The 20,353-nt window shown below is 44.0% G+C and overlaps 1 protein-coding gene across 1 annotated transcript in view; it reads left to right on the forward strand.

Annotated features, from left to right (window-relative positions):
* Nucleotides 1-20,353, forward strand: part of NEO1 (neogenin 1) — a gene marked incomplete at its 5' end in the record, with an annotated part of 189,249 nt that overhangs the window by 56,233 nt on the left and 112,663 nt on the right. The window contains one exon of the mRNA XM_080626581.1: nucleotides 2,079-2,396. Coding sequence (XP_080482707.1) covers nucleotides 2,079-2,396 — 318 coding nt within the window. The remainder of the gene's footprint in view (nucleotides 1-2,078; nucleotides 2,397-20,353) is intronic.

Consider the following 20,353-nt stretch of genomic DNA (forward strand, 5'->3'; position numbering starts at 1 on the left):
TTCCTGTACTTTTTTATCCTTAGGAAAGACACAGTCTCAAGGATTTGCATACCAACATAGCAGGTCTCCAGCCCGAGACTGTTGCTGTCACTAGGGAAACCTCAGCCTTTCTATGCTTTATTCCCTTATTTCCTCTTTGAATTCTTGAAGGTAGAAGAATATTTGAATGACACAGCCAACAAAGGCAGAATTTATCTGTTGTTTCTTTCACACCGCCCCTGCCTTATCTGGAAGTTTGAATTCTGAGCAGCAAAGACAATAGCCAGGCTCTGTGCAGGAGGCTGGGGTCCCTCTTGGGGGAGAAGCTGAAGCCTCTTTGGGGATGAGGGGCTTTCTGTGCAATCCAGCGATAGAGGCAGTCCTGTCGCTCTGTTAATGAAAGCTGTTTCAGAAGGTAAAGCTGATTTATAACAAGCAAGCCATTGAAGAAGCTCAGATGCTACCAGGACAGACTTCCTTTACAAGAAGAGGTCTCCTTCATGTTTGTACTTTCTCTAAGAAACCAGGCTTTGTAATTATTCTGTGACTTACTGAAACAAATCTGATTATTAAATGCATGTTTCTCTGCAAGGTGGTCTTGCCATGCTTCAGTGTTTCATTATTGACCTTACTGTGAAAGATGAAATAGTTTGGAGAGGCATAATTTTCTGACCCTTTCTGAAAGGTTCAGTGTGCGTGGAAGAAGCTTCATTTTGTGTTTGGGAATGCATTTTAACCCTTTTCGAGCAATGCATTTCACAAGTGCTATGGTTTTGCCTTCAATTTCTTAAAGTGCCCGAAAGGAAAACCATGTTCTTAACTGGGTCATGCATTGCTTCCTGCCGGATCAAGTAGGAAGAGTGGTGCTGGTGGAATCTTCTTCCTGGTCTCAAACCAGCCTGGGGCTTCAAAAGGTAGTTTGAAAACTTTTAGCCAAGTGGGGTTTGAGTGTGATGCTGCAGTCTGAGAGTACACTGGTAGGCACAATGCTTGTAGAATGTGCTTTATGCATGAGGGTTGTCGCTTAGCTGTTGTGTCTATGGAAAATGAGGATTTTCTAAGCCCTGCAAACAGACCTCGTAAGTTTGGCTGCGTGGTTTGTAAGTGTTCCCTTTGGCACTTGCTTTATATAAAGACAGGAGGAATCCTTGCAGCTCTGGGTTGAAGTGACTCCTTTCAAAAGCCCTACTAACCTTTTAGTCTGCGCACTTTCCTTTTTGGTTTGCTGGCAGACAGCTGGTAGTATCTCAGTTTATATTGCTATTATGCTTTGTACATCCTGCTTCTAGTCCTAGTGGAGGAAAGGTGGACTGTCAGAGTACAAGGTGGGAGTCTTGGTGTTAAAGATCCCATTTTCCCTCAACCTGACTTTATGTTGTCTGGAGAACTGTTCTCTGGGCATATTACTCTTCTTTCTGTCCTCTGTGGATGATTAAGTTGAGACAAGGCAAAGTGTTACTGACACACAATCTTTCTGCCTGACCAAATACACCAGATATACAGTAATTAAAATTCCCTTCTGAATGCAAAGTAGATGTTAATTACAGAACTCCTTTGGGAATAGTTAAAATGGGAAAGTAATCATGCTTGTCCTGAACTACAGTGGAAGTAAAACAATGTTTTATGGCACTTGTGAGGTGTGTTGAGCTCAGAATTGGAAACACTCTTTAGGGTTGAATTATTCCTAATGTTTCTTAATCTTCGTTATACAGAACAAGTGACTGGGCTGCTGTGGTGTGGTACCCCCACCAGAAAAGGCCAAGCAAGGAGCCTTTATGTCGTTTGATATAAACGTGGTACTCAAGCACGTATATTGGTTTGTGTGAGCTTCGATGAGGCAGACTGCTGGATTGCTCAATGGGTTGCTCAGGAGCTGCCATATGAGCAGCTGAATGTGTTTGTTAGAGATGAAAACCTCTTTGAGTTCAAGAGTCCATCAGTGTATATAGCCAAAGCAGAAAATCCTGTCACATATATGGTATGTTCAGGAGACAGTATTGCCAGTAGTGACAGCTCCTGTGCGCGTTATGAGATCTCAAAATGAGGATGTTGAAAAGCCCTAGAACACTAACCCCAATGTTGTGATCTGTGTTTTCCAGGCTCCCTCGTGAGAACCTTCACTCCTTTTTACTTCCTGGTGGAGCCGACGGACGTTCTGTCAGTTCGTGGAGCCTCAGTTATAATGAACTGCTCAGCTTATTGTGAAACCTCCCCCAAAATCGAATGGAAGAAAGATGGGACTTTCCTAAACCTGGTGTCAGATGACCGGCGCCAGTTGCTACCAGATGGATCTTTATTAATAAACAGTGTGGTGCATTCCAAGCATAATAAACCCGATGAAGGATATTATCAATGTGTGGCAACTGTGGAAAGCCTGGGGACCATTATCAGCAGGACAGCAAAGCTCACCGTAGCAGGTAAGTCTCTCCCTTGTTGTGGAGTACCATGAGCAGCATGATAATGTTGATGTATGCTCTTCCCGTGCAAAAGGAGGCAGGTGCTTTCCAGGAAAGGGAAAGCTCCTTTTGTCAGTTATCAGTGAAACTGGGGCTGTTTCTCTCATTTTGGTAGCTGAAATCTGTCATGTATTCTGTTCATTTAAGTGGTGTGGGTATTTCTCAGCAAATGCTGAAGATCAGGAAAGCTGAGATGAGTGGATTAAAAAGAAGTGTCAGGAGCATGTAATCACAGTCTAGCTTTACTACAGCTTAGAAGGTTTAAAAAGAGCAGGGATCTATTGTATGTATAAATACCCTTAAAAAATGACTTTCTCTGCCTGCTTTTAGGTTGACATTTATCTGCCCTCTGCCATGAAACGTTTGGGAAGCTCCTAAAAGCTGGTGATGTGTACAGCGTCTGGGGAGCTGCAGGACTGGTGGAGGAAGAAAGCAGGAGTGTTCGGGGGTTGTAGTTTTCTGTTGAGTCTCAGGTGTGTGATACTCAGCAGGAAGTCTGGAAAGTAGCAAACCACCAAATTATTAGAGCTTCCCTGACAGAGGCTGAGGAACCCCAGCCATCACCTCACCTTAGGGTTTTGAGTCACCTTTAGACGTGACTTGCTAATAGCGTTTATTTAGGGGGTAGGAAGCAGTAGGTGACTGAAGTTTGCATGTTAGAATAAAGACTGTGATTTGGGAAGTGATCTGTGTTCAGAATGTTGTTTCCGTCTCTTGGAGGTTGGCAGTGTCAGATTGTGTGTGTCTTACGAGCAGGGTAGCTGGAGGAGACTTAGCATTAGTAAGAGTGAGACTGCAGAAACCAACTGGGGAAAAAAAAGGTGAACTAAGGCAGTGTAACTCGGAAGAAGCCTATGAAGCAATTTTCCTTTGTGTCTCTAATGATGTTTGCCAGCCTTTTTCAAACAGTGGCTTTTTTCTTTGCTTAATAAATGTCTGGAGGTAATGAATTCTTCCTGACTAGTGCTACAGCATCTCCCAGAGCTGCTGCTTGCTGTCATTTATATTCCAATGTTGTCTCGATTAAGTTAGCTTGCAGCATTGTTGTGGAACATCAGAAATGAAAAACTGGGGGTTTTATACCTTAGGAGTGACTTTAGGAGTCTCTGAATGAGAAATACATTTCTGAGTTTCTTGGCAATGAGGACAATAAAAACAGTTCTCAGGCAATTACCACCTTCTTCCATCGCTGCTGCTGTGATTAATTGTGCTGCGTTCTACATGAGATCACTCAGCATCTTGCTTCTGTTACCATCCTGCTCTGCATGATCATTAGGTAAGGTTAATGGGGTTAAAAATGAAGGTAATCCAAAATGCCATCAGAATTTCCAGTTCAGGTTTTTCTGTACTGATGTTGAAGACGGTATTTTAATTGATAGGTTTTAAAACAGTGGAGTATTAAAACCAGCAGCAACATCAATGCAATGCTGAGTTTTGTTTTCACAATTTTCAGTAGAAATTTGAACATATATAGTCTAACCAAAGCCAGTACAAATTTTTAGCACATAAATTGTTGCCCCTTTATCTCATGTTGGCCTAATGGCAATTGTAGAGGGTTGCTGATGGATTCCATGCAATTAAAACTCTAATTTTTGTTGTTTAGAACTAGAGGAAGTGCTCTTGATGCATCTTCTGTGCTGCCTTGTGCCATCCTGTTTGGTCAGAAACTTGCCCAAGAGCATCCTCTGCCTGCAGGGTGCGTAAGTTGTTCTGCTGCTCCAAAAGACTTGTCAAATGGAGATAGGTGTAGCAGGATTTACTAACTCAGCGTAGTGCCAAGAGCCTTGCAGCACTGCAGAGTTCAGCCCTGTAGCTGGGGGGAAGGATGGCTTTGGTTGCTAAAGGCTTTGCAATAAGAGGGCGAGCATTTAAATTCTGGTTTAATGATACTGCTTTTCCTGACCTCATTTGAATCCCTCAGTTCATCAGTTGCTTTTAATATGTCTTCCCTCGCGCTTTGTTTTAATTGGGAGCTCTTAGGCTGTGGTACGTGTGGGGTTCGTTAGCATGGTGAGGTCTCTCTTTGGCCTTGAGATAACAGTGGGAGACAGCTAATTCCCCTCTTAATTGAGCAGTGGTATGTGAATTTGTATGGGGTGTGTGAACGCTGCTCTGCAATGCACCTGATCTCTTAAAAAGGCTGTTACAAAGCAGAGCTCACATCTTTTAATGGCTTCCTATTCATGTAGTGACTTCATTGCCTGAAAATGCCTAATTCTGGGCAGTAATGTAGGCCAGGGCAAAGCAAATCCAGTAAAAACTGCTCAGTCCAGTAAGGATGTTTTATATGTTATAGTTTGGATGTAAAATTTGAGTGTTAGGAAGTGCAGCTCATTCCTTGCCATGGGCTGACAGGAGCTGATAGCACAAAGTGCTGCGAGGTGACAGCAGGGCTTAGTCACCCTTTGTGTGGAAAAAGCAAACCAACCCATACACAATATCCATACCTGAGCGTGGGCTCTTCACACACTGACTGAATGCTTCATGTTAGAGACCTACTTTCTTGGTTTCATGCTTCAATCTGTGTGTGTGTGACACGGTGCTGTAAATGTGTCACGGCAGGGGAAGATTCATGCTGGTTGGGATTGGCAAGTTTGTCGTGCATTTGACAATGTGCTTTTAAAGAACCTTTTCCCTACATGATAGTAGATGAGAAGCCTTTACTTTTTGCAGGTGGTTTTGAGGTGTGAGAAGCAAAGTTTCTGTGGCAGCCGAGATTCCCACAGAAACGGATCTTTTCCTTCTTTAACCTAATTTCTCACGTGATATAAAAACCCAAGTCAGAAGTTACGGTAAAGTATACGAGTATGAAGAATACTTTAAACCAGTACAATTAGTCTGTAACTTCAAATTGTATGAGCTGCCCCTGGATAGCATGCTGCTTTTAAGAAGGGTTTTCCTTCCTTGCCTTGAGCCCAGACTGTGACCCATCAGACTTGAGCGTAGGGGAGTGACACAGTGTTGCGGCCATATAGTCCGTATAATGTAGAGTGTTTTGCCATTCTTATGATGGGTTTGAACTAGGGGAAGTCAGAGGAACTGCCTAATTTATGTAAAGCCACCACTTTTTAATCAGTGCCTTACTACAGTGTGTTTTAATTGGCTTTTGAAATGCAAATCTGTCTGCGATACTTAAGTGCTTGTTAGATCTTAGGAAGGGGGAAGGGTTGGAGTAGCTCTTACAAAACACGGATTAAAGAAAAGGTTTACAAACGTTGAGGAACTGTGTAATTCCTCTTGGAAACAGAAATGTGTATGCATTTTAGGAAAAAGTTTAGTGCTAGCTTAAGAACATCCCTGGGATCTTTTTCCTCCCGTCACTATTTACTAGTACTTAGTGAAAGCTTTCTTAAAGCTTTGTTTGAGAGAACAGATACATAAGGACCTAAAAGCTCTGAGGCATGACAGTGGCACTGAGTTTGTAATATTGGATCTATATAGTCATTTAAAGACTGTTCAGTAAATTATTTTTCACCTCTGTGCCCTTTTTCCCCAAATGAATCCATCTTCTTCCATTTACCTTTGCATTAGATATTTGACTTTGAGCTTTATATGTAAGTTGCTTAGTTGTGTTGATGTAGCTGTATTGTATGTATTTAGGTATGTCTGAGCTTCATTAGCTCAAAACCCACTTTTTTTTCCTCCGACCTTGATGATGTAATCGTTGTGTTACTGGTTCTCATTTTAATCCCGGACTGGTTTGTGTTGAACGGACCTTAAAGCTCATCCAGTTCCGACCCCTGTCACGGGCAGGGACACCTTCCACTGGAGCAGCTTGCTCCAAGCCCCTGTGTCCAACCTGGCCTTGAGCACTGCCAGGGATGGGGCAGCCACAGCTTCTCTGGGCACCCTGGGCCAGCGCCTCAGCACCCTCACAGGGAAGAGCTTCTGCCTAAGAGCTCATCTCAGTCTCCCCTCTGGCAGGTTAAAGCCATTCCCCTTGGCCTGTCCCTACAGGCCCTTGTCCCAAGCCCCTCTCCAGGTTTCCTGCAGCCCCTTTAGGCACTGGAGCTGCTCTCAGGTCTCCCCTTCAGGAGCCTTCTCTTCTCCAGGCTGCCCCAGCCCAGCTCTCTCAGCCTGGCTCCAGAGCAGAGCTGCTCCAGCCCTCGCAGCATCTCCATGGCCTCCTCTGGCCTCGCTCCAGCAGCTCCACGTCCCTCTTGTGCTGCTGCCCCAGAGCTGGATCAGGGCTGCAGGGGGGGTCTCCCCAGAGCCCAGCAGAGGGGCAGGATCCCCTCCCTGAGCTGCTGCTCACGCTCTGGGGGTGCTGCTGGGTCCTGGGGCGCTTCTCCTCACCCAACACCCAAAGGTCCTTCTCCTCAGGGCTCCATCCAGCCTCCTCTGGACTTTCTTTGTGCTTGGGATTGCTCTGATGCAGGTGCAGAATCTTGAGCTTTGTAAGGTTTGCACAGGGCCACCTCTCCAGCCTGTCCAGGTCCCTCTGGATCCTGTCCCTTCCCTCCAGTATGTCTTCATAGGAAATCTATTTTCAAACCTTTATTTTGTAATCAGCTTTAGGAAGTGTACGGACTAATCACTGCTGCTGGGAAATACTCCTGCCATGTAGTACCAAGATCTAAAAGGACTCAGTAATCAGGAAAGGCAGGTTTGTGTTTAGTAAACCCGCAGTATTTCCTTTGGAACCACCTGCACACATTGCAGGTGCTGCCCCATCCACCGTGAGCCTTGGTTCTTCCTGAAAAGCAGTTCTGAGAACTGCCATGGTGGAAGTTCAGGTGTTTGTCCTGTGTGGAAAACATGAACACCAAAACTGTGACAAGCTTCCCGTTGTTCCATTTACAACCAGTAACACTTGAGTGGCTTGTGTGGGTTGAAGCACATCATGTGCGTACTTGGAAGGAAGACTTGGAGTTTAATTCCATGTGCCCTAGTGTGTTGTGCTCCTCAGCATCGTGTCCTCAGTGTTCTCTGTACTTCTCTGCTGTTCTGACTTGAATAAATCCTCCTCCTCCTGCCAGGTCATTGAGCTCATCATGTAGCTCAGACTCTTCTGGGCTGCTGGAGCCTCTGCCTTCGGATCCTGCTGCTGTGGGCTGGTGGAGGGACTGCTGCTGTTCCATTAATAAAATCTGCACTGTTTTTCACAGCTTCACTTAAAACCTTTGTAGTAATAATTTTGTCTGTGAGTTCAAGTATCTGAAGGCTAAAAGTCAGAATGTGTTGACCCTGCGGTTACCTCTCCCTTTGTATATGGTACGTGGTACATAATCACTTCCTTTCCTTCTGCTGACTTGTCCCCATCTGTGTGGGCTCAAACTCTCAGGAGCCAGGGAATGGGATAGGGCTGTGTGGTGGAAGAACTGTTCCCTAGTACTGCTCCCTCCTGTCTTGTACAGCTTGGAAGGTAGAGCACCCCTTTGTTCAGGGGTTGCAGGAAGTGAAGGTGATTCCCTAGTGAGAGGAGAGTTAAGATCCAAAGAGGAAAGCTGTGAACTGTGTTCTCTAACCTGCTGCCCAGCGCTTGCACAGCATCTCCCAGTAATGAGGGTAGCAGGCCCTTGAGTTGTGCTTGAGCGGTTCTATTTATATGGTGTCAGTACATCAGATGCAGAGAATGAATTTGACTTGTGAACCCAGTCCAGTTTTGAGCTGACTGGATTGCCTTTGTGAGGTTTATTTGCTTCTGGAATGTATCTAGCTTTGGGCTTCCAAATTGGTGACTACAAGAGCTGTCTGTGTAGCTGTCACTGAAGTTATGGGAGGCCTTGATGAGCAGCTACTGTGGTATTTAATGTGGCTTGAAGGAATCATTGAGTTATGAGCCAGGAGATGCTGATGTCTAATTCTGCTTCTGTTGCAGGATCATTATATGGCCTCAAGAAGATCTCTGTACTTCGCCTTTTTCTCAATGGGCTAACAAAGAATTTCTTCCCAATAAGTTTAGAGTATTACCTTTTATAACATACCAAGATGGTGTAAATGAGTATGCTGAGAGAAGACCATGTAGAAATAAGTAATTCTGGATCCATCACAGTTTCTGGATGATACGCAGTAGTGAAAGTTGTGAATGGTGATCTGGGATGTTCCCTGAGCACAGCTGGTGGGAGAGCAAAGGCCTGGATGGATGTGTTGTTGCAGTTAAAGCTAAAGCTCTGCAAAGCACATCATCAAAGAGGTGTCTCGTGGTGGGGAGAACTTCGTTTCTGGTATATTATAGTATTTAGCTATTTAATATAAAAATCACTTCTATATAAACAATTTTGCTCAAAAAACCAATTTTGGGGTTGAAATTTTACCCAGTCTTTTGCCGTAACTACTCAGAACTATGTCAAAGCAGCCAGGGTGTGCAGAGCCCAAAGAGCGTTTTATTTCTTACCATCCTCTGTGTGTCTGTGCCATCCCTGAAGGGTGGAAGAGAAGGGGCTGAGAGGAAAACTGTGTGCATATAGCAGCTCCTCAGCGGTAGGGGAGCGATAACAGCACATTTTGTACTCGGTGTTGCAGATTGCCTTTACGAGCGAGAGGATTAAAAAATCTTGATCTGATCTTCATGAATAAAGAACTTTCTGTACCTTGGAATTGCAAAAACCTAAGAGCACAGATACTCGAGTGGAGGGTGCTGAAGAGCACTTAACGCAGTAAAAGTTTTATGGGCCGTAAATTTTCCTTGCAGAGATCCATTTTCCATGGAAAAAGCATCTGCATTTTTCATAAATTGGCTTAGATCAAAGTGCATTTCTTGTCAATGGCAGGGGAATGGGACGGGTGGGTTAACACTCCTGCCGTTTGTACAGCTGCTGTCAGCTGTTACTGAAAGTGTGAGAGTTTAGACATTTAAGATAATGAATGCTCTACTTTTAGTTGTCATTCTAAACTCTTACAATCCGCTGTTGACCAGTTAAAGGAGGAATAAAAATCTATGGGAGCCATGGAACTGATCTGTGTGACTGGACTGAAAGCAAAGGTCCGGATTCAGGACTGCTACAGGTATTTTCAGTGTAAGGTTAGGGAACTGAATTTGTAGACTTCCATTTACTTGTTTGGGGTTTTCACAGTAGCTGCATAACTTTGGAAGATGGGAGCCAAAGTGGTTGAAGTGGTTTATGTTCTAGAGCGCTTCGCTTTCTGGGTGTGCAACCTGCAAAGGTTTGCCTTTGGGAGAGGAGACTGCTGCTGTACCATCTATTTCCTTCTTCCTTTCCAACAAAAGCCAAACAAATGCCAAACCAGGATGGATTTTACTCTGATCTTGAATGACTCGCACATGGTGTGAAGAGTTGGGGCACAATTTTACTGCTAGAATTTGATTGGATTTAATCCTTTTTAGGGGCTGTGGCAGGAGAGGAATTGGAATTGCTCGTGACTGCAATAATTTATTAAAAATGGTAATAACCAAACTAAATCAGAGCCATTTCATGCGTGAATTGAAAACGTTGGAGAGATGGATCAGCAGGGTAGCATGTAGTAACTGCTCTGGATTTGGAGGAGGAAGTGTTGCTTCTGATCTGGGATCTGTTCCCTCTCCTGCAGCAACAGGTCAGCCTCCCTTACTCTTGTGGTGCACATGCCAGGAGTTGCTTCCTAGAATTCCTCAGGCCTGATTTCAAGTCCTTGTCTATCCAGTTAATTTATCCTGCTGCTTAGTGCTGTGTTCTCTCCACCAGCTCATAGGAAAGCAGTTTGTTGTCATGATTTACTATGGGACAGCTTCCTCCCACATCCAGAGCAAAGCGCTGTGCACTTTGTCAGCAGCTGGACTGGTTGTTCTAACCCTGGGTGAGAGCCCATGGCAGCAGAGTTTTACGCTTCTCTTCATTGATGCCTAAAGTTATAGCCTACGTGAAGAGATTTTGTTTGCTGATTGAATGATACTAAACCCTCCTTTTTAAACAAAATAATGTTTCTTAAGCTTTTGTATTTCAAGTTTATTATACCTTCTATTGCATAAAAATCCAACAGCTGCTCTGACTAATACTACCTGGCCCAATTGTGCGGGTCAGTGAGCTAAGGCTTATTTGTGTTCACTGGAGGGTAAGGAGTCCTCTCCTGTAGCTACAGGAGAGGGGACACAAGTAGATCTGTAACCCTCGTGCCTAAGCTTTCTGCTTTAAGAGCAATTCATTATTACCGGTCAGAACTCAAACTAGTGTGTATTGTCTAGAGTGGAGTTACTGGTTAGTGCAGTGAGAGATCCCTTGGCAAGCCCAGTCAGAATAGAGGGGCAGAATGATTGTGAATCCATTTCTGTGATGAGTAAATGCAGGAAAAGAATCCAGGTTGGTGAAACCTTGGCTGTCTGTGACCAGTTGTCCCATTTATGTGTGGTGGGAATCTCCCTTCTTGCAGTGGTAGCTTGTGTAGGATGCTTGTGGCAGCTGATCTGGATTCCTGCACACCCAGCACGGAAGTGCTTCAATCCTGTGATCATCCATGAAGATTTTCTTAAGTAGGCATTATCTAGGGTGCAACATTCCATGTGATTATAAACCGAAAAGATGAGGTTTTATCAGTCTACCAGTTTGCAACTTAAATTGTTGCATCTTGTAATTAGCACAGCAAATACCCTTTGTGTGTTGGCAAATGGACAAAGTTGTCTTTATGTTAATGTGCTTCAAAAATAATATAAGCTTACTGTAAATCATCCAAAATGAAAGCTCTTTGCAGTATACATTCAAATGTTGACCTTTGGTTTGAAAACATGGGAGGCAATGTAGTTAATCTCCAGAGAAGCATCAGTTCTGTGAGAGGGAGCTTCAGTGCCAAATCTCTAAGATCACTTGTGTTTATAGTAGTTGATGGGTGATTCTCGGTGGTGATACAGAAGTAGCAAGCGAGAGCATACTGATGATGCCTTCAGCACCCCCAAACAGGAAGGGAGGCTGCACTTGGTTTAGGTCAGCTTTCTCGTTTGTTAACGTTGTCATTCAAATATGTATTTTCCCCCTTATTTATGCTCTGCACGCCAGCAGCAGCAGTCCCTTTTTTGTGATTCTGTGTGACAGGTTTTCACATAGATTGCTCACTGAATCCCAAACTGTCAGGAGAGTGATGGGTACAGCCTGGATTCTTCACTCCCTGTGTTTTCCAGTGTGGGATTCAATGGGACATTTCAGCTTTAGTTAGTGTACAAGTGAAGGCTCTCAATGCATCAGCTTAATAATTGCATATTGGAAATGATTAAACTTGTACTGTCACACCTACCCCAGTGAAAGGTGACACAGGCACAGCATCATGGCAGGAGTGTGTGTAAGAGTCATTCTTTCTTTTTTCACAATAGAAATCCAAGAGGAACTTTTAATGACACATAATTTATGCCCCATCCCTGGCAGTGTTCAAGGCCAGGTTGGACACAGCGGCTTGGAGCAAGCTGCTCCAGTGGAAGGTGTCCCTGCCTGTGGCAGGGGTTGGAGCTGGATGAGCTTTAAGGTCCCTTCCAACCCAAACCATTCTATAAGTCTGTGATACTGAAAAGGAAACAAAATGGAGAAAATGTTTTAATAGGGTAAAATTAAGTTATGAAGTTTGCTGTGATTGGTATCAGTGAGGTTAGTTCAAGGTAACAGACTTAAAAGCATCGTTCTCATCATTCACACAAGTACATTAGAAATGATGTTAAAAATGACTTAAAAAAGGCCTTTCAACTCCTTATTTGCTTATAGAAACCCCTATTTTTGGAGGAGGATGGGGAAATGTCTCTAGATAATTCATAGGTTGCTGTAAAGGGGTTGCTTTTCCTCCTCTAGTAATTTCTGAAGTCACATTCCTGGGCTAGATGCACCATCAGTCTGCTCTTGTGTGACTGTTCTTAGATGGAACAAATTAAAGCAAAGAAAGGCTTTGTTATGCAGAGACCTTTAAACCCTTATTTCTGATGTGATGAGCTGAACTCCCAGCACATGCCCACGATGCAAGGTCAGTGGTGTGCTCATCCACACCTTGGCTGGGTTTCTACAGGTCCCTTTGAGACAGCTACAGTTTTGTCACATCATTTGCTCCTTACATCCTCCTTGGTTTCATCTTTTCGGCTGTGCTTCCTTCTTGTATCTAGGCATCATCTTTTCAGCTACATGTTTGCATCTGTAGAAGTCCTCTCCCCTTTGTATTTATGTCTCCTGCAAAACCAGCCTTCAAGCACTCTGTTTTTGAGGCTTTTCTTCGCTATTCCTGGATTTGGATAACTTCTCTGCGAAGTAGTTTAGGTTGTTTCCTATCTGTAAATGTCTGTTGTCATGTACCAGCTGCCTTTGTCACTGTCTATAGAGTTGCCTGCAAAAGTTTTAGTGATCTCTCCTTTCTTTCAGCTTCATGATAAATTTATCATGACAGTCTCCTCTGTACATTAATCTTCTTTGAATAGCTTGTTCACATGAGCCTCTGTAATTGATAGCCGTGCCTGGATTTGGAATTATTTTGCCTGTCAAGCTCTTTTCTTTCACCAGAATACTCAGATCTCAGTTGCCTTTTGTTATAGCTCTTGATTTTGTTTTAGAGTAATTGTGAACCTATACTTCTCTTTTTCTTTAGGCAGTCTGTTGGTGAAGACCTAAAGCCTCTTAAATGATGGGGCTGTCTACACACCTTATCTGAAGGTCTTCCCTTAAAGTCCCTCAGTGCTGTCTTCATTGTCCTCACTGTTGGAATGATCTTGATCAGTACAAAATGAATTATTCTATAGTTTGCAGTCCCTCCGTTCATTTCTGTGTGCCATTAGAAATGTCCACTAAGCATGTTTCTCAGTGTCTGTATAGGTCAGGCTCATTGTGGCTACTGCAGCTTTTCTGGTTGTCTTGTGCTGCTGCTGGAGCTTCTTTGGCCCTTCGTTTGCAAGTCCAGTCTCTGATTTTACTGGTACTATTAGTTCCATTACACAGAATCCCAAGGGTTGGAAGGGACCTCAAAAGCTCATCTAGTCCAACCCCCCTGCAAGAGCAGGGTAACCTAGAGTACATCACACAGGAATTTGTCCAGCTGGGCCTTAAATATCTCCAATGTAGGAGACCCCACAGCCCCCCTGTGCAACCTGTTCCAGTGCTGTCACTCTCACAGTAAAGAAGTTATTCCTGATGTTCACGTGGAACCTCCTATGCTCCAGTTTACACCCATTACCCCTTGTCCTATCATTGGACATCACTGAGAAAAGCCTAGCTCCATCATCCTGACGCTCACCCTTTACATATTTGTAACCATTGATGAGGTCACCCCTCAGTCTCCTCTTCTCCAAGCTAAAGAGCCCCAGCTCCCTCAGCCTCTCCTCATAAGGGAGATGCTCCACTCCCTTAATCATCTTTGTGGCTCTGCGCTGGACTCTTTCAAGCAATTCCCTGTCCTTGTTGAACTGAGGGGCCCAGAACTGGACACAATATTCCAGATGCGGTCTCACCAGGGCAGAGTAGAGGGGGAGGAGAACCTCTTGACCTACTGACCACAGCCTTTCTAATGCATCCTAGGATGCCATTGGCCGCCTTGGCCACAAGGGCACATTGCTGGCTCATGGTCATCCTCCCATCCACCAGGACCCCCAGGTCCCTTTCCCCTTCACTACTTTCCATCAGGTCAACCCCCAACCTGTACTGGTTCATGGGGTTGTTCCTCCCCAGATGCAAGACTCTACACTTGCCCTTGTTGGATTTCATCAAGTTTCTCCCTGCCCAACTCTCCAGCCTGTCCGGGTCTTGCTGAATGGCAACACAGCCTTCTGGTGACCTTCCACTGTGCCATGGACTGATATCCCCACCTCATCCCCTTTACCTTTTACTCAGTATTGTGCTGTTAGTCACCAGTCTGGTGGTTTCGTCAAGGTTATCTTGCTGCCATTTGTCCCATTTCTTTCTGTCAAGCTGTGGTGAGAGAAGCGCAGGTGGGATTCTTGTGTCCTGGTTTGCATCTAAAGAGTTGTTCCAGGCCCAGCAAAGTTTCTTCAGAGCTCAGGATCTGTCTCTGCATTCCTTTGTGTTGATGGACTTTGTGTCAACTGGTACTTGGAGCTTTGTGTCCTGGTTCAAAATCAGAATGGATCTCTAGTGCTCTATCACATGTGATCACATCATGAAACTCACGTTTGTGGTTTTTTCCTGACATCTACGTGGCTGTGTTGTTATGCCACTGTGCTTCAGTGTGGGCTTACAGAGCATGAGGCTTTGCAAAGTCTGCCACTGGTACTATGTAAGCACTTTGTCTAAAATAGAGAAGCTTTTCTGTCAGGTAGAACTTTAGGATATTTGTATGTGTTTTACTGGTCCAAATACCCTCTTAAATTTTTTTTATGGGTGGTTGCATGCTTTGTTTTCAATCTGTGGTTCAGTGCTGAAGCTCACATCCAAGTCTGAGAGGGGACGGTGGTGACCTCAAATCTGTGTCATCTATCCGCGTGCTCCAGAGCATGAGCGATTCTGCTCCAGCTTTCTCCATTACAAGCTTGTATTGACAGGTGTAATTCTGTTCCTCCTTGTGCTATGGTTCATGCAGTATTGTGCTGTACCTCTCCATAGCTTCCTGGGTAGCTTCCCCTTATCACAGTGTCGCGGGATGGTTGAGCTTGGAAGGGACCTCAGGAGATCTCAAATGCAGTTGCCAGTTCAGAACAGCTCTGAGCTCACACCGGCTCACTCTGTGTTAATTGTGTGCCTATGGCTAGATATTAATATATATGTATGCATATAGGTAGATACATCAGCATGTGTTACTGATAGGCACAGTGCCATCCTCTGTTTCTTAATTCTGATCAAAGGATACCTTATTAAATCAATATATACCATGGTAACTATGCTGCCAAGGCTGTGTTTAACAAAGCCAGATTCTGGTTATGTACTCAGATTTCACATCCGTGCTGTGTATTCCACATCATTCCTGCTCTAGTTTAGCCATCAGGAACATTTGGTAGCTTTTCTTCATGTTACAATTCTTCTAATACTCTTACCTCCCCTGAGTAGTTGTCTCTTGCCCAGATTTCAGGCCGGCTTGTGTTCTTTCTGCTCTAGTTTGCCTAAGCAAGGTGGGGAGATGATGTGGTAGTTGGTATTTCTTCTTTGTAGAAAGGACTAGAAGCGGCTGGTCTTATCTTAGTTCAGGTAATGCTGGACTTCTGCTGCCCGTGAATGTTTTGTAATTACCAAGTGTGATCTGTTCACTGGTGAGTCTCATGAAGTGTGTCTTATTAACCACATAGCATTTTAAAACATGTTTCACACCTCTGCCGCTCAGACAAACCATGCTGAATAATGTTCAAGCAAAGGGGAAGAAAAGGAGCTGTGATAATTTAATGAAGTGTCCACAGATGGTTGGACTTACTGAATTTCTAACAGGGCTGGGCTGAGAAGCTGAGGCACTGACAAATACGTGGCATTTCAAGATCCGCTGCTTCGCTAGAGGACAGCAGATGTTGGAGCTGTTCTGACAATGGGCAATCGTGTTCCTGTAGCCTTCACCTACTTGCATTGCTAAAACCTTCACCCTTCCTGAGAGGCTGTTTTAATGAAGTAGTAATAGAGTTATGGATTTGTTGTAAGTTGAAATTAGATTAGGCAAGCAAGACCTGGTGCTTAGAACTCCCGTCAGTTTGCATACCCATTCCCAGTGTCTGTGTTGGAGCAGAGCAGGTCGGTGCAGCAGGACTGTAAGATGGAAGCTGGAGGGTGGCAATGGTTGTGCCTGATACTACTCAAGTCTTAGTTAAATGAGGGGAAACCAATGTAAGTGTAACAGCAGGCAACAGAGTGTTCATAGCTGGTGTGCAGGAGGTAACAGGTTTGACAAGTCAGCTGCTCCTGTGTTTTCCTTAATCCGTACTGCAATACAAGTAACCAAGGGAAAAAACAAGGAAAGCATTTGCTGAGCACACTGAGATGCTACAGAAAAGCCTGAAACCAGCTTTGGGAAACAGTTAATTGCATAAGTATGTAGTGTGTGTGTGTTTAGAACTGTTTAATGCTTCTACAGAGTATTATGTGAAAGGCCGGGCTGTGGCATAGCAATAGAGGAGACTTGGGCGCAGGACAACAGTGCTTGCAAAGACTTGATCAGACAGGCTGGTGATCACTAGTGAAGGTTCACAACCCTGCCATGGCCAGGGAAAAAGTGAATCCCTGTGCAGCCTTTGGTTGCCCTAGAGACAAGGAAGTTGTTCTCTTTTCTTACTTTTCTCTTGTCTTGATTTGGCAAGATTGGTGCCAAAAGGTTAGCAGGATTCTAAAGAGGGTCAAACCTGTGTATGGTAACAGCATCCACATTAAATAAAATTGAACATATACAGCGACTGCTGACTATTTAGAGCAGAAGGCAAGCACTTACACTGAAGTTAGCCAGGACAATGTATAGGGAGTTGTTATATAGCGAGTTATTTAATAGTTGTTGAATACAGAGGTTGGTTGTCTTTCAGCCTCCTTGAAAATGGTTGGCACTGCCCGTGGTGGCTGGATCAGCATCTGACTCGAGCAGTGAATTCCACCTCTTCTGCAAAGTGCAGGAGCTGAAATCCTGGCCCCATTGATGGCAGTAGGCTGCAGGCAGAATTTTTGCCCAAATCTGTGTTTTCCAGGAGCATGGGAATTGCTGCTCTTCCAGGCACATCTTTGTCTCAAATGGAGACAATGGGCCACAAATCTCTGTGATTCTTGGACTGGGAATGCCACTGAATGGAACAAATTTGCATGAAGTAAATTGTTCATTCACATTCCCAGCATTGTTCTTCCCTTTTGATGAGGCAAGTGGAGAGATAAAAGGGAAGGAGTAAATGGGGACAGAGTAGACTCCCCCCAGCTCCATTTGCGTTGGCCTTGCAGAAGATCTGAAGTTTGTGCCACATCTAACTGCTATTGTATGCATGTGAGAATTGCACTGCTGCTTATGTGTTATCCTGCCAGAGTTTAGAGAACATTCCAAGTGGAAAATCCTCCTTCCTAAATCGAGTTTATTAACCTGTGTTCCTGCTGCGTCAGGAGCATTTTCCTTCAGTGTCCTAAAATCGATATACATGTGTGCTGCCACAGGATGATTAATGTAGGGACAAACATGGAGAAGTTGTCTTGAATATCAGAACCCCAACGTATCAATTTATCAGCATGAGAAGATGCAGTAATATCTTCAACTGAGTGCCTCAATATGTGGGGAAGAGCGGGGTTAGAAATGTAACCAAGAATTGTCATTAGTTCCTCTTGCAATGTCTGGTTGGTTGGAGTGATTGGGAAACTCAAACCATTGAGGAAAAAATCCAAAGTTTGAAATATAACTTTAAAAGCCAGTTTTAAGTGTGTTTGTAGTTTAAATAAAATAGTTTAAATAAATTTGCTTATGTGGTAACTCGTTCAAAAATGATATGGAAAGTTAGGGAAGTATGCGGTTACAAATCCATGAATTGATATTTTGAAAGGGAAAAGAGAAGCTCTGTAATGGAAAGATCAAGGACTGGTGGATGAAAGAGTATTTCCTGGGAGCATCCTGCTGCAGAAGGCACGCCAGCACTCGGTGACCTCTTACTGTATTTATACACAAGGCTCAGAATTAGTAGCAATTGAGGCTTGTGTCTAGAATGGCCTTTGTAAAAGCATCATTCCTGGTTTGTGGTTGTCTGTTGGCTGAAGCAGAGGAATTCCTTCTCCACAACGGAGCCTTTTGAGCAGTGCAAATTACAAATAATTGTAGAACAAGAGAAAATTACTCTTTAGGACAAAATAATAGCCTTGGTTAAAGTGTATATTTTAAAAACACACAGGACTATGATCAAATAAAGACTTAAGATGACCTGGAAAACTATCTGTAATTTCATTGCTAGTGAGTAATGAAACCATCTGAAATGATGCTTGTTTAACGTTAATGGAGCACCTGCGCACAACAGAATAGCCAATGCCTGTCTCATCCAAAAAGTGAGTAATACTTGTAAGGGATTTAAATTAAAGCGTAGTTAAGCTTTATGTTGGAAATTGCAGGGCTTTAGTCCTCCAAGTTTCTGCTTGTGCCGGTATAAAGATTGGGTAAGTGGTAGCTGTATGGAGGTTGGGACAGCCAGGATGAAACCCAGAAGTCACAGTGCTTGTCTGACCAGACAGGAGGTGCAGCGCTCCCTTCCAGGCTGCTGGAAGAATTGGCTTAAAGTGCAGGTCTCTCAATAAAGATTCCTTGTGAATTGTGAATTCCAGGGCTGGCACATCCTTCTCGAAGAGCTACTGTAGCACGTGTGTCCAAAAGGTAAGGGGTGATCGTAGACCCATCCGTCTGATCTCAGCACTGTGCCCTTTGAAAGGGATTTTGAAGGTGAGGATAATTAAGACAGAGGACGTGGAGAGAAGGTTAAACTGGAGCATGACTTTTGTCCACGGTTCACATCTGAGTTTCTTGATGAAGCGGTTGATGTCTCGGAGCACTGTGAAACGATGGGTGTGCTGCGACAGCCTTTGGATGCGCTGTCCTGCTGGCAATTATTAAAGGTCAAAATGAGAGCAGTTTAACTGAGAGTAGTGAGATTGATAAGAACCCTGATGAAAACGGAATGGGTTCAGACTGGAAAGCTGCATCAGAGTTTAGAAAGATCATGTTCAACATCCTCATCAGTCATTTTGCTGTAAGAACAAAGTATTTACCTACAAAACTTGCAAGCACGGCAAATTGTTCTTTTTGCTGTGGCTTCAGTGGTCTTATGGGAAGAATGAAATAATGTTGTAGACTGAATGATGGTGACACGAGCACGCTGTGCAAAGGCAGGCAGACACAGCAATATTGTTGGTATTGTGCTAAGCTGGGGCAGAGGGACTGGTGATTTTCTGAGAGAAAGGAAGGCAACTTGGTGCATTTTGTGGTGGTTGTAACCTGCTGGTGCACAGAGCTAATGGATTGTTAAATCTTGTGGGAAAAGCTTTTCAATAGACACGGGGAAGCAATTGTGTTATAGTTCTGTGGATGTTTGTGATCTTAAATTGCAACAGGCGCTTCAGTTTGTCTCTTTTTGTCCTTCTGCCAGCAGTGCTAGTGAGGGAGTAGGAGGCACTGGATACTGGATGAAGCAAAAGAGGTTCTAACTGGGTTTAAGGAGCAAGTTCTTCACTATGAAGACAGTTGTGTGTTAGGACAGGTTGACAAAGAGGTGGTGCAGCCTCCATCCATGGGGATTTTTGAGTTTGGACTAGACAAATCCCTGAGCAACCTCCTCTGACTTTGTAGCTGACTCTGCTCTGGCTGGGTCCCTTCCTACCCAGGTGATTCTGAGTCTTTAAAGATGGGTAGGATGGCTGGGGGAATGAGGAAAATACACTAAGGGCTGTAGCATCATTAAGCAGAAGGGAAGTTGAAAGCAGCCCTGAATTTTATTCCTGTGAATACCGTCGGGGGAGGGAGGAACGGATAAATATCAAAGATGCAAAATAATTAATTCCAAAACAAGGTCAAGATCAAAGGACTGGAAGTTGGTTGTAGAAAACACCGGGAGGGAAAACTGGAAACTTTCTTTTCGATGGACTGAAGTTGTGGAAGAAGGCTCTAGAAAGTATTCCAAGAGGAGAGAAAATATGTACAGGCTGGAGATGGGCCTGTACAAGGTTGTGAAAGGAGTTGCTTGATGAAACAGGAATGTAATGTGCTAGAATTCAGTCCAGATGTTCTGAAGGATTGGGAAGGTCTCTGGTTTTGTATCCCCTCCCCAATTACATACATGTTTCATGTTCAGTTTGCTTTCTGTCTGTAGCATCAGAGTTTGGCCACAACTTGAGAGCAGGTACATAGCTGCTGCTTCTCCTGGTGTTAATGGTTCTGGTTTCTCACATGGGGGCACATGATAGTGCATTTGGTCTTCTACGCTAGCTCTTCTGTTAAATGCAGGATGTGAAGATGGTGCTTTGTGGGTTTGCTCATGCCAAAGTTGGCTGGCTTTGCAGAGCACCACAGTTGGTGCTATTGGTCTGGCTCAGACTTAGTTTTCTATGGGGGAAATATATATGTCTTATGGAAAGTATGTACTGAAATTTGTACTTAAG

This window comes from Psittacula echo (assembly GCF_963264785.1).
Source record: "Psittacula echo genome assembly, chromosome: 10".
NCBI classification, from domain to species: Eukaryota; Metazoa; Chordata; class Aves; order Psittaciformes; family Psittacidae; genus Psittacula; species Psittacula echo.